At 53.6% G+C, this 12,589-nt stretch overlaps 3 protein-coding genes across 3 annotated transcripts; 1 reads left to right on the top strand and 2 right to left on the bottom strand.

Moving 5' to 3' along the window:
- Positions 1 to 1,005: 1,005 nt before the first annotated feature.
- On the bottom strand, positions 1,006 to 4,801 carry STU2. The gene is made up of 5 exons (XM_018272049.2): positions 4,385 to 4,801; positions 4,144 to 4,245; positions 3,875 to 4,086; positions 1,452 to 3,825; positions 1,006 to 1,392 (listed from the first exon to the last, which is right to left on the bottom strand). The coding sequence occupies exons 2-5, from the start codon at positions 4,201 to 4,203 to the stop codon at positions 1,366 to 1,368; spliced, it is 2,673 nt and encodes an 890-aa protein (XP_018133119.1). The 5' UTR covers positions 4,204 to 4,245; positions 4,385 to 4,801; the 3' UTR covers positions 1,006 to 1,365.
- Positions 4,770 to 8,069, top strand: VE01_02540 (uncharacterized protein). Its single transcript, XM_018272048.2, has one exon. It carries the CDS (start codon positions 5,005 to 5,007, stop codon positions 7,762 to 7,764), a length of 2,760 nt encoding a protein of 919 aa, XP_018133118.1. The 5' UTR covers positions 4,770 to 5,004; the 3' UTR covers positions 7,765 to 8,069.
- A 33-nt stretch (positions 8,070 to 8,102) lies between these two features.
- On the bottom strand, positions 8,103 to 12,178 carry VE01_02539 (uncharacterized protein). Its single transcript, XM_018272047.2, has 4 exons — positions 10,851 to 12,178; positions 10,548 to 10,793; positions 10,123 to 10,333; positions 8,103 to 10,074 (listed from the first exon to the last, which is right to left on the bottom strand). Exons 1-4 carry the CDS (start codon positions 12,003 to 12,005, stop codon positions 8,660 to 8,662), a joined length of 3,027 nt encoding a protein of 1,008 aa, XP_018132998.2. The 5' UTR covers positions 12,006 to 12,178; the 3' UTR covers positions 8,103 to 8,659.
- Positions 12,179 to 12,589: the final 411 nt, after the last annotated feature.

The following is a 12,589-nucleotide window of genomic DNA, read 5'->3' as shown; positions in this document are numbered from 1 at the left end:
AAAATAAGAGTAATAGGGAAGAAGAAACCTACTGTGAGACTGCCAAGTCTCACAGTAGGTTTCTGGCTGCGGCACCATCTCCATTTATCCCCAACAGGTCTGTGATGCAATCTGTGATCACGTGCATTTGGGTGTAGCGTGGAGGGTGCGTAAAGCAGCAACTGCACTCTGCTAAATCCAGCAGCTCCAACCCTAAGAGTCCCTTACTAACTATATCCCTGTAATTTTCTGGCCGGTGTACGGCCGGCAATCTGAAAATGCGCAGCAGTGACTAAAATCTAGTAGTGAATGCGCAAGAGTGGAGGAACGTGATGCTGGCTACCGACTGCCGCGTTCCTGCCGCTTGCACACCGAGCGACCACCCCGTTGTGGTCCTCGACAGGGAAGCGCGTAAACACCACTAGAAAAGTCTAGTGGTGGGCAAAATCGGCAGAAGGTTATGCCAGCTAGTGCATGTTTAATTTGAATATGCGCACTATAGTTCAGTGTGCGCAAAGCCAGAGAAATGATAGCTGGCAGGAATCCTGCCCCTATGAATCACGTGCACTGACTTATAGAATCAAACATGCTGCATATGGCGATGATATAGAGTGATCTCTTTATTAGTAATACAAAGGATTCGTCTTCCATAGAATGCTATAGACAGGTGACAGCCCTGCACACGGTCCATAATTGAAAGTGCGCAGAATTGGCTAGAACTGTTTGCTAATCCGCGAAACCGGTGTGTAGCGCCAGCCGGCTAGGCACCAACTTGCTGCTACAGATCACGTGGGCCGACAACTGGCAACACAGCTCGACAGACAGGAACATGGGATAGGTGGGCCATGTTATGTAATCATCTCTTTAATCTATTCACACAATACTGCTGCGCACGATCTCAACTGAAAATGCGCAACAGCAGTGAAATATACTCACCGATGCGCAAAAGCGGAAAATGTAACGGCCAGCAGCCGGCACCAAGTCACAGCACCGGTCAGCAGCCCGCCGGTGCTGTGACTTGCTAGTCGCTAGATATATCATTGTTAGGGACGTCTATGCCACAATGGTCCATGTTAGACCACACCGTCCTGTCTATATGAGTACTGTAGGGGAATCATTCAAATATATGATATATGCCATTCATAGTCACACCAAAATTATTCTTGGTTCATCTCGTCTCGTGCTCGTACTCATTCAACAAGGTCATGCCACGCACACCGACGGTTCATCCCAAAACGCCTCCAATGCCCGTCCTGCCATCACATTTCATCTCATTACAGCCCTGGCGTCAACCGTTGTCGACCCCCTTGTCAGTACATACACCCAACCCAAACCCCTATTTCAACATAGTTCCCCCCCCTTCCCCTCGTGGTATCTCAGTCAAACCTACGGCCTCGAAATCCCCTGTCTCGCCTAAACACAAAAGTCAGTCAGCAATCACTCATCACTACACCCCCACGAACATGACTAACCTTCATCTGCTCAATCTTCGCCTTCAACGCACTCGTCACCTCCGCCGCCCTCTTCCAACTCTCCACCGGCTGTCCATCCCCCGGCGCCGGGCTGGGATTACTCGCCTCCCTCCCCCCCCTATACGCCTCTCTCGCCGGACTCCTCCCACTACTCGTGCTCCCCGTCCTCGACAACCCCCTGCTCAACAAATCCGGACTCCTCAGCTTCCTCATCCCCGCCCCCGGACTCTCATATCCATTCCCATTCTCCTTCTCCTCGCCGTAACCGCCTCTGCCGCCAAACCCAGGCGTCCGGCGGCTTTCTTGGCCATACATACCGGTATCGCGATAGATACCCGCCTCGTCGCTCCCACCGCTCACGCTCCTCTCTCCCATGCCGCCAGGACTCACCGGCCCGGACCCAGCGCGCTCAGCAGCAGTCAACGCGCGCTTCAACCTCTCCATCTCGCGGCGGAGCTGGGCACACATCGCATCCGCGGCCTCGGCCTCGCTCCTCGCGCGGACAAGCTGCGTCTCCTTCGCCTTTATACTCAGCATATCCCTCGTATGATCCTCAATCAACTGCGCGTTCTGGTTGCGGAGTTCCTGCACCTCGGAATTGAGCCTCGATCGCTCTTGGCGCAGATCATCGCAGTTACGCAGTAACCTGTCTTTATCGAGACGCAACTCATCGAGTTCCGCTTTCTCGAGAGCGGAGAAGCCTGAGGAGGGAGGTGGGGAGGGGGAGTCCATGCGGGGTGCTGGGGCGGGCTTGCCGAGTGGGCGACCGGCGAGTCCGCGGCCACCGAGGCCGATGCGCGGGGCGGGTATGACTTCCTCTTCCATCGGTGCAGGCGCCTGACTGAGCGGTCGGCGGGGTGACGCCAAGTTCGGTGCTGGTGCGCCGCCTGGGCCAGCGAGTGTCCGCTTGATCGGCGCTTTAAGCCCAGGCTTCGGGCCGAGTTTAGAGACCCCGCGCGCTGTGGGCTGTGGCTCTAATGCGGCCTGTGGTTGCTGCGCGTAGATGCTCGGCGGGGCTGGCGCCTTCTTCGCCGCGGCTGGCTTCTTAGCTACGACCTTTCTAGCAGCAGCTGGGGCGGCTGCGGCTTTGGGGGGGGCGGCTTGGGGGACTGGCTTGGGCTTGTCCTTCGCCTTGACCTCTGCGGCGTCGAAGAATTCCTTAATCTTGGTTTTGCGGATCTCATCGAGGCCCTCGAGGTGAGGCCCCATGGCGCGCTCGCCCATGATCTTCATGAGCGTGCCTAGAACCTCGGCGCCGCCGGAGCGGAGACCCTCGCTCGACTCGGAGAGGAGCTTCTTGCCGGCTTCGGCGATGGATGCGACTTCTGGCTTGGCGGGGGCTTCGCGCGTGGTTTTCAGGGAGCGGATGAGGAATTTCATTGTGCCTTCTTTGACTTGGGGGTTCTTGTGTTTCAAGCACTCTAGGATCTCCTCTAGGCAGTCGCCGAGACTTGTGGCCATGAAGACTTGGTCGAGAGCGGCGCCTAGGGCGTCGGAAACGGCGACCTTCTTCTCCTTGAGCCTCTCTAGTACGGGTCCCATGATTGTAGAGCGGTATTTGCCGAAAGGTTTCCGGAGGCCCTTGGCGAGAACCTCGATACAATTAGCAGCAGTTGTAACGACCGCCACGTTAGCATCCTTCATGCACTTCGCAAGTCCCCTCGTAACCTCCCCGTAATCACCGTCTTTGATTCTCGGGACGTCCAAAATCTTGAATAGAGCCTCACACGCTTCCTTTCGCTCCTTCCATTTGGAAGATGCTAACTGGTCGCTGAAATCTGGCGACACTTTCGATAGGACGTCTTGTGGTTCCGCCAAATCGAAAACATCAACTTCGACGACCTCCTCTTCCTCTTCCTCCTCTTCTGGTCCTGCGTCTGCGCCTGGCGGTGGAGCACGCGCCATTGCTGCTTGCTGGGATCGTAGGAAGCGTTCTTGTTTCGGTGCCGGTTCCGCCTTGAGCTTCTCGAACTGTGCCTCCAAATCAGTCTGTTGCGTAGGCTTCAGCTCTCCCCAGAACATGGGTTTCATAGCATCTCTCAGCCAGCGGTAGAATTCGAGGGTTAGGTTGGTGGCCTCTGCTCTGACGTTCTTGTCTGCATGGCCAAAAGCCTTCGGGAGGATTTTCAAGACAGGTTTCGGGTCGGCCGTCTTGCATCCAAAGTTGTGGAAGATCGCCGTCAGCGCAGCTAATGTCGCAGCGACAACTTTGGGCTGTTTGTTGCCTAGTGATGGGAGAAGCTCCTCGATCACAGGGCCTGCTGTATCAAGTTCGACATATAGCAATATCCCTTCGAGCGACGACGCTTTCGTTGCTGCCCTTGTCGATGAGAGACCCTTTTCAGCTAGAGATGAGACGACATTTCCTCGTGTTCTACTATTGTTATTATAAATCTCAGACAAACTATTAGAGCCCATCTTACCTTGTACTGCATTCGCGCCCACCAAATTTGAGAAATGCGCAAAGCGCAGCAACACCATCCTGCTGTGCCGCAACGTTCGAGTCCGCCGCGGCTCCCTTCCATAAACTCCCCGAGTCTTGGATGAACGGCTTGAACGCGGGATCATGTTCATCTGGTGTGACTTCGAATTGCTTGACCGCGTCTTCATATCCACCCTTTCGTACTTTCCAGTTCTGTGGAGGGGTTAGCTCAGGGCTCGCCTTGGCTCCAGAATCTGTGGTTCGTCATACCTTGTGCTGAAATCTATCGGGTAGGGGGAGGGCACTGAAATCCTCTTCGGCTTCCGCCATGGTGTGCTAAGTTGGAGGTTGAAATCGAGTCCCAATAGGGGTCTAGCACGCGTGTTAGTCGGCGCATTCACACGAGCAACACAGGGTATGGCAAAAGCTCTCTGGGTAATTCAATACGCGGTTACAGCGCATACGGAGCTATCGCCATAGAGTGCTCTGCTGGGAATAATTGGCTGCGTACGTTTGGGCTCCTAGAGTATTTATGGTTGTTCGTCGTGGGCGCACTGAGGGGTTCCTGGGCCAAGCCGGTATCGGATTAAGCGCGTGTGGTATGGCGGGATAGAGGCGACCTGGGTATGCTGTGCCACTTCCGCAAGCTGTATATGTAACCTCGTCGTTGAAGTTGGCGGCGGTGAGTATTGGGTTGATTTCGATTGTGTTGTTGACGTGAATGTTGGGCTCAGTCGCTACGGTGATCGCCAATATTTCGGGAGCCACATGATAAGGATAGAAGCTCTCAGCCCAACGATAAACAAAACGGGAATTAAGTAAATAAAAGTCATAAGAGCCAGAACAGGCCAAAAAAGACAAAATACACCATATTATATCATATCAGACGCCATCACCATCTTAATATCCCTTGAAACCCCTACCAAATGTGAAAGCAGCTGCCCAAAGACCCCACCTCCTTGGCCAGCTAAAACAAGCTGCACGTGACCTGACGCGCGAACCCATAGTTTTGGACAAGGCCGAACTTCTGCCTTGCCTCCCATAATTACTTTCGCAGCCAATTTCAAGGGTCTCCCAACACAACGTGTCGCTCATGCGCAGCACGTCAACCTGGGATCCGAATCGCACAGCATGAATACCTTCGGTGGAGGATCGTCCTCGGAATCCGAGTCAGAGGATGATTTCCTACACCCATCCGCCGACCCAAATGCCGACGAGTTCGCCGACTACAACCCACGAAAGCGGAGGCGGACAGGGCGTGATGCGAAGGAGAGCGCGGCGCTGGGTGTATTTGGCAGCGAGAGTGAAGATGAGGGGCCTGGGAGGAGGTGGAAGACCAAGACGCTGAGGGGGAAGGGGATGGCATTTGTGTCGTCGGGCGACAACTTACTTAAGGACGAGGAGGACAACGAGGAAGGGGACCATACGACAGCGAGAGTTGGGGGGCAATACCTGGAAGACGCCGAAGATGTGGATATGGACGACGCTGCCGACGACACTGATGAAGTACCACGAGCTGGCCTCGGGGCCCAAAGCGCACCCGGACTTGGACAGCGGAAACCGGGCCTTGGTGGCGGACTGGGATGGCAAAGCCCTGCGGCGCGAAGCATGGGGTTGGGGAATGGCGATTCTACAGCATCACCTTTAGGTCGTGGTTTTATGCCATCCTCTGCGGCGATACCTGTCCTCAAGGACTTCAGCGACGAGAAGCCAGTCAAACGAGTTGCTATGCCCAGCGCATTCTCGACACCCACAGCTGCCAAAGGCGGGCGACCTGGTGCGCAAAAGTCAGCACCTATAAACGCGGGGTCGTTCGCTGCCAGGATGATGGCAAAGATGGGATACAAAGAAGGCGAAGGTCTAGGAAAGGAGGGACAAGGGCGCAGCGGGGTCATCGAGGTTCAATTACGGCCTCAAGGTGCTGGATTGGGAGCTGTGAAGGAGAAATCTAAACAGGAGAAGGAGGAAGAGAAGCGACAAGCTGCTAAGAGGGGCGAGGTGTTGGAGGATTCAGAGGAAGAGGAGAGGAAGAGACGTCGCCGAAAGGCGAAGACGAGCGGGACGGATAGTGGAGTGAGCACGCCAAAGCGACGACCGAAACCGAAATTCCAAAGTCTGCCGGAACTTCAAAAAGCTGCTCCAGGGTTGAAGATCCCAGATGCCTTCACTCCTATCCTGGACATGACTGGTTCTGGTCAGAAATTCCTGACAGCCAGTTCTGGACTTGCAACGCCTACTTCTGGTGTCGTCGAGTCTACTGAGGTGGTGGAGGCTAGAAAGCTAGCACGGAGGGCACAGAATGACCTATCTTCTTTCGTTGAGGAGTGGAAAAACTTGGAGGAACGAAAGGCTTGGGTTGAAATGGAAATACTCCAACAGCAACAAGCGGTGGACGAACAAAATGGCTCTTCGGATCAATTGAGGAAAGCCGCGGAGATTGTCGAGGGGTTATCAGTAGCAGTGCGAGACGGGCAGTGGGACCCAGTCATCGGTGCATTGACGGAAGTGGAAAAACTTGATGTAGCTGGCAACGACGAACTGGCAAGTATCGCCGTTGCTGCTGTCCACCCCTTCCTCCGCCAGGCCATTGAAGGCTGGCAGCCGCTGGAAGACCCAAAACTCAGTGGTGTCGCATCCGACGGATTCGTCTCTGCCATCTCCGGAATCAGCAAACTCCTTGGAATGATCCCCGAACCCAACGGAAGCTCTGCTCATACTACAAAACCTCACAGCAATCGCGTTCATAAAACAACTCCCTACGAATCCCTTATTTACACCGTCTGGTTTCCCAAAGTCCGGTCTGCCATAACCAACACCTGGGACGTGCAAAATCCCACGCCGCTTCTCACACTTCTAGACCTGTGGACTCCGCTACTTCCGGCTTTCATCAAATCTCAAATCTTTGAACATCTTATTTTCCGCAAACTCGACGAGGCCATCGCCGATTGGAACCCCAAAAAGCGGTCCAGAACGAACAGCCTGCCGCACATGTGGCTCTTCCCCTGGCTACAACACCTACCCGCTCATCATTTGGATCCTCGCTCCTCATCTGGATTAGTCGCCGATGTCAAGCGAAAATTCAGAGTGCTCATCGACAGCTGGGATTTCCGCCGCGGCGTCATCCCCGGCCTCACCCAATGGAAGGACCTCCTCCGCCCCTCCACCTCCAGCAAAGTCGACTCCTGGACCCCCCTCCTCCTCAACCACGTCCTCCCGAACCTCGCCTCCTACCTCCGCAACAACTTCCAGGTAACCCCCCAAGACCAAGAACCTTACCTAAAAACCCTCACCAACGTCCTCGCCTGGCAACCCATCCTCGGCAACCGCATCACCGGCCAGCTCCTCGTCGACGAGCTCTTCCCAATGTGGCACGACGTCCTCCACCAATGGCTCACACTAGACGACGTGAACTACCTCGAGATAAGGGACTGGTTCGACTTCTGGCGCTCCATCATCCCCGCCTCCCTCTCCTCCGTCCCCGCAGTCCAGCAAGAATGGCAAAAAGGAAACTCCCTCATCAACACCGCCCTGGACCTCGGCGCGCGCGCTAAGACAGACTTACCCGCCCCAACACGCCCAAGTCGCGTCAGTCCCGCCGCGCAACCAGCACCCGAACCAGCGGCGCCGAAGATGGAGAAGCCCGAGCTGGAGGAGGTGACGTTCAGACACCAGTTGGAGGATTGGTGTATGGCGAGGGATCTGCAGTTTATCCCGGAGAAGAGCACGTTGGAGGCGAATGGGCCGGTGTATCGTGTTACGGCGGCGGCGATTGGGAAGGGGGGCGTGCTTATCTATTTGAGGGGGGATTCGATTTATGCGCAGATTAAGAGGGGGACGTGGACGCCGCTGGGGAAGGAGATGGATGCGTTGTTTGAGTTGGCGCATCGGTAGGGTGGGTGGCGAGTGTATTTTCTCAGCCAGTGTGTGGTGAGACTGGGAAATTGGAAATGTAAGACACTATAATATGGAAGATATGGAAGAAAGTTCAAGGACGCTCAATTTGTGTGATATGCAATGTTTTCTATTCCCTTAAAACGAGTGATCGGGTGTATCATATGCTCCTTCCCCGTCTATCGGCAAAGTTCAAACAAATGCACGCTATCTCGCTCCTCCTCCTCTTCCGCCCTCAAAGGTCCCCAAGGTGAAATGCCTCAAAAAAGCTCAGCGAATCTCCCATATAAAAAGTAGAAAAATAGCCCCATCTACGCCCTCCACCCCCACCGCCCCGCCCCCAAAAAATCGTAAAGACCCTGGCGCATCTCTAGATGCCCAGCTCTCCCACACACACACACACAAAAATATATAGGGGGCCATAAGCCCCCATAAAAAACGAATTCCAAAAATAAATCCCAAAAATGACTCCGATATCAATCAAGGGAGGGGTGAAATAGAGCGTGTTTCCCCCCTCTCCTCCCTGACTGATCCCTCAAGTTTCCCATATCATCTCAAACGTCGCGTTCATAATGTCGATCCTCATCCGTTTCATAAATGCAATCCTTAAATATGCGTCAAAAATATGGTTGGTTCGTCCTCCTCCGTCCCCCTTCGCTCTCTCGGTTTCGTTATGGGATATCATCGATACCTGCCCAGTCGTCTAGCTGGGATCGCGCTGCTCTCTCTCTCTCTCTCTCCAATACTACTACTTCGTCGTCCGACTCTTGCTTGTTGTGAAGCTAAAAGCCCATATTGCCAGTGATGGCCCTTTCTAGCTGACCAGGAAAAACATTCCTAGCACCCCAGCGCTCCCGGCGCTTCACTCCGCCTGTTGTTGTGGTTGTTCAAGTGCTTACTCGATGCTGGCACAGAAGAGCTCAATCTCTCCCAGCATGCCATTCTTGAGACCTTCAATCTGCTGCTCTCGCCACTCCTGGAATGCGATATGGATGTCATCATCTGATTCGATGGTCACGTAATCTCCATCCTCGTCTTGGTATCTCAATCTCATCGTGCCCCTCGCGATCGCGTTATTGCTGAAGCGGCCGACCTTGGCGTCGATGCGGTCAATGAGGCTTTGGTACGTAATGTTGAACGCCACTACCAGCGTGACGTAGTTGCCGTCACAGTTGACCTTCACCTTGAGTTGAGTCGGGAGCGGCATGTCCATTCCAGGTAGCGAGTTGTTTAGCGGCGGCGACATGGTCTGGGTGCGGTCCTCGCCGCCTTGAACTGTCGCAAGAACGGGCGTCGTGTTGCTACGCAGATAAGCCGGTGGTACTGCCGGGTAGCCTGCTTGCGGCGGCTGGGACCTTTCACGTTGGGTGCCCGGGCTCTGCGTGGCGGAGCGAACGGGGATGCCATTGATCGGAGAAACGTTGCTAGAGCGCGGAATGCTGTTGTCATAAGCCGGGTGGAGATGCGGCGGGATACCAGGCACAGCTGGTACTGGCTGGCTGTCGTTGCGGCGACGAGCTGCGTTTACCTGCGCATTGATGTCAGGAGTACTGTATGATCGACTGCGGTTCTGGGCGTTAACCATCTGTGCTTGCTGGGATGACATGACAGGGAGGGAGGGACGCTGGGGGTTGTTCCGGTAGTTAATAGACTGTTGCGACTCGCGCGACGGGGTACGGCCGATGGCTGGGGCGGTGTAGCGGTTGTGGTCCTCCCAGTTTCCTGTTATGGACCCTTGTCGTGGGAAGGGGAACATGGAGTTCTGGCTCGTTCTCGAGGACGCGGGAGATTCGGCGACAGGCGAGAAGTAGGAATCACCACCTCTCGCCCCGGCAGGCGGGGTTTGTAGAGGCATCTGCGTCTGTAAGCTCAATGGCGGCTGGGGTCCCATAGGAAACCGGGGAGGGGCTTGTCTAACCACTCCAGCGATGGATTGAATGCTCTCGCCTGTCGTCGACCTCGAGCGCAAGCTAGTGCTTGAAGTATTTCTGTTCATCCCAAAGGAACTTTGTTCAGGGGGTATAGCTTGTTCGGCAAACACCCCGCTGTTGGCTAATTGCGGATAATCGTCATCATCGTCGTCGTCGTCCTCAGGTTGAGCATAAGGATTTTGGATGGGCGCATTCTGTGCTTGCATCCATGCAAATTCCGGTGTTCCAACTTCAGGTCCTTTTTCTCGGTCGAGGCAATCTTTACGCTGTTTATCAACCGCTGCGGACCACTTTTTCATGACCTCTTCGTGGGAGAATCGAATCATAAAGTTCTCGATTCCAGGATCTCCTTTCCACCAAATCTGCACCGTGTAGGACCCTAAATCACGTCAGCATAAATATTTGGGGGTGGAAGCGGGAAACAAACCAGGCTTAACCATCGACACAACGTCTGTGACGTTGGTCATAAATATGCGGCCTTTCAGCTGAAGCTTAATAGTTTTTCCGGATTTATCCTTCTTATCTTTCGCAGCCTTTTTGTCCTTTTGGCCTCCTCCCATAAGCTTGTCTTTGGTGGCCTTATTAGGGTTCACCTCTTTACAGCAAAGCAATATGCGCTCGAAAAGATATATGGTATACTGCTTGGTCAAAGGGCAGACGAGCCCCTCATGTTAGCTACAGTTTTTGCGGTTCAAACCAAATTACAGGCTTAGAGGCTGATGTGTATGTCCACTGGGACAGTTATTGGCAGAGCCATTAATTTACACCAACCAGAGCATGGATAGGGGTAATAGGCCACTGTTCACTTGACAGGCTAGAAGATACGTTTGTGAACGAGATGAAAGTATTTACCTCTTTCTCCAAATCACTTTTACCAGTGATTACAGTGAAGACACCGTGAAGGAGTAGGTCGCCAAACTGATTAATATCGTGGTTCTTCCAATCATCAACGCGTGTGCAAAGGTCTACCAAAGCCTCGTTCCTCAGCTCCCTATCGACTGCAGCATTGGCTTGGTGCAGAACACGATTGGAAGCTTCCATCCCTGCGGTAAGTTCTGCTTTCGTCTGGTCATCCGCATTCGTTTTATCGCGCAAATCCTAACGGGTATTAGCTAATGCACAGAAGCCAAATGGTAGTTGGTTTCGGAGCCTCACCTTCAATAATAGCGGATATTTGACCAATCTTTGCATAGGTTTTAGCAGGAAGCCATCCAGTGTGTTGAAATCAACAACAACCGGGTGGTCTGCCAACGAGATCTTGTCGAACTCTCGTTTGGCAATATCGGCTGCTCTTCGCTGGTTGGCTATAAATGGTTGATAAATTCCAAAGGATTCTTCATGAACTACAAAAGGCGCGCCCCACTCCTGCCTTGCGTCCGGTTGCGAATTCGTGGTTTCGATCCGGATCAAAAACCTTCGCTGGAAGTCGAGAATCGCATTGATGTTTAAGAATATAGCATGCACAACATCTCCGGGTATAACGCCTTTCTGCTCGATTTGTTTCTTCAGCTCGTGCAAATTCTCCAGGTCCTGCACATATTTGCGCTCGGTATCGACAAGTTCTCGCACAACATGGTCCCTATAGCTCATCTTCCCCCCCACGGCAGCATTTGGAGTCTCGGCCTCGGCCTCCGGAGTTAGGAGCAGACCCCGCTGCTCTGCCACATCCAGCACCACATTCAGGACCTGGGTGACCTTAACAAAACCAGTTGTATCGTCGCCGAACAAATCGTTGAGCACAAAAACCTCCTCAGGGGGTAGCTTCAAGTCTTTTAGGCATGCCAGCACGAACTTTGACGCTGCGCTCTTCGGTTTTTTCGCCTCCGAGACCTTATCATCGACTTGTAGGGGTTCGGGTGGTTGAAGTGCGTTATATATCGTCATTAGGGGGTATCCCTTGCGCAGGCATCGCCACAACGAGGTGACGGGGTCGTCGTCGTAGATCTCGTCGTCGTCCAACTCTTGCAAGTGCTGTTCGAAGCCAGGGACCAGGAGGAGGCGCTGTCGCAGACTGACGCATATCTGGTATAGGGATCGGGAGGCATCTGCCCGCTGATTAATGATATTGTTGGTCGCCACCACATTGCTCCCGTTCTGCGATAGGGTCGTAGTAGTCGATAGAGTGTTTAAGGATGCTGAGGATGCCGACGTGAGTGTAGAGGAGGACATTTTGGAGGATCGAGGCCCATGTCCAATCATTTTATTCGGGAAAGGGTCTCTCGAAGTTCTGGTCGATGTCGATAGAGTTGGCGCGGTGTGAATGCGCGTTAGGCCCGGTCCGTGCGCCATGGCCATTGTGCCAGACGACATCAAAGAGGAGATATGGGTTGAAGAGGATCAAGAATACGCAGCTAGAACATCGCAAAATGGTATACGGTAGAGGCAATAGAGGCAGTAGAGGTCATGCAAAGGCGTCAGAGAGAGTCAAGGTAGCAGAGAGAGGGTCGTCAGCGTCAAAGAGTCTTTAAGGAGGGGGGTTTGTATGGGATGTATGATTCGTACTGCGGCAACTGTGAGACCCACTAAGAACGGGCGCTTGCCGCTTGCCTGATATAGCCTGTAGACTGTAGGGTGTGTAGAGAGGCTGTAGGCGCCCTGGCTTACCTGGCTACCTGGCTACAAAATGCTTGAACAGGGTGCGACTAAAGAGGTATAGCTTCTATATCACGGGATTTTGAAGTCTACAGTAGCACTAGAACACTAGAACCACTATAGTATGTGCGATTCATGTAGAGGTCATGTATAGGTCATGTATAGGGAGGGATTTCATGTCTAAGGTGGCTTGTACAACACAGAGATGCAGAGCAGTCACCCTACCTACCCTCCCCCTCAATCCCCTTGCCATTTAGGTATAGATAGTGTTTAGAAAGAAAGCCTTTAATCACGGGGTCACG

The sequence above is a fragment of the Pseudogymnoascus verrucosus genome (genome assembly GCF_001662655.1).
Source record: "Pseudogymnoascus verrucosus strain UAMH 10579 unplaced genomic scaffold scaffold_8, whole genome shotgun sequence".
Taxonomy (NCBI): Eukaryota; Fungi; Ascomycota; class Leotiomycetes; order Thelebolales; family Thelebolaceae; genus Pseudogymnoascus; species Pseudogymnoascus verrucosus.
This window is presented reverse-complemented; position numbering and strand designations above follow the sequence as displayed.

Coding starts and splice junctions, on each gene's coding strand:
- STU2 (XM_018272049.2), bottom strand. CDS start 4,203: ATGGCGGAAGCCGAAGAGGATTTCAGTGCCCTCCCCCTACCCGATAGA. Junction 4,087..4,143: donor CCGATAGATTTCAGCACAAG/GTATGACGAACC, acceptor ACCCCTCCACAG/AACTGGAAAGTACGAAAGGG. Junction 3,826..3,874: donor GGGCGCGAATGCAGTACAAG/GTAAGATGGGCT, acceptor TAACAATAGTAG/AACACGAGGAAATGTCGTCT.
- VE01_02540 (XM_018272048.2), top strand. CDS start 5,005: ATGAATACCTTCGGTGGAGGATCGTCCTCGGAATCCGAGTCAGAGGAT.
- VE01_02539 (XM_018272047.2), bottom strand. CDS start 12,005: ATGTCGTCTGGCACAATGGCCATGGCGCACGGACCGGGCCTAACGCGC. Junction 10,794..10,850: donor AATATCCGCTATTATTGAAG/GTGAGGCTCCGA, acceptor AATACCCGTTAG/GATTTGCGCGATAAAACGAA. Junction 10,075..10,122: donor TGTGTCGATGGTTAAGCCTG/GTTTGTTTCCCG, acceptor GACGTGATTTAG/GGTCCTACACGGTGCAGATT.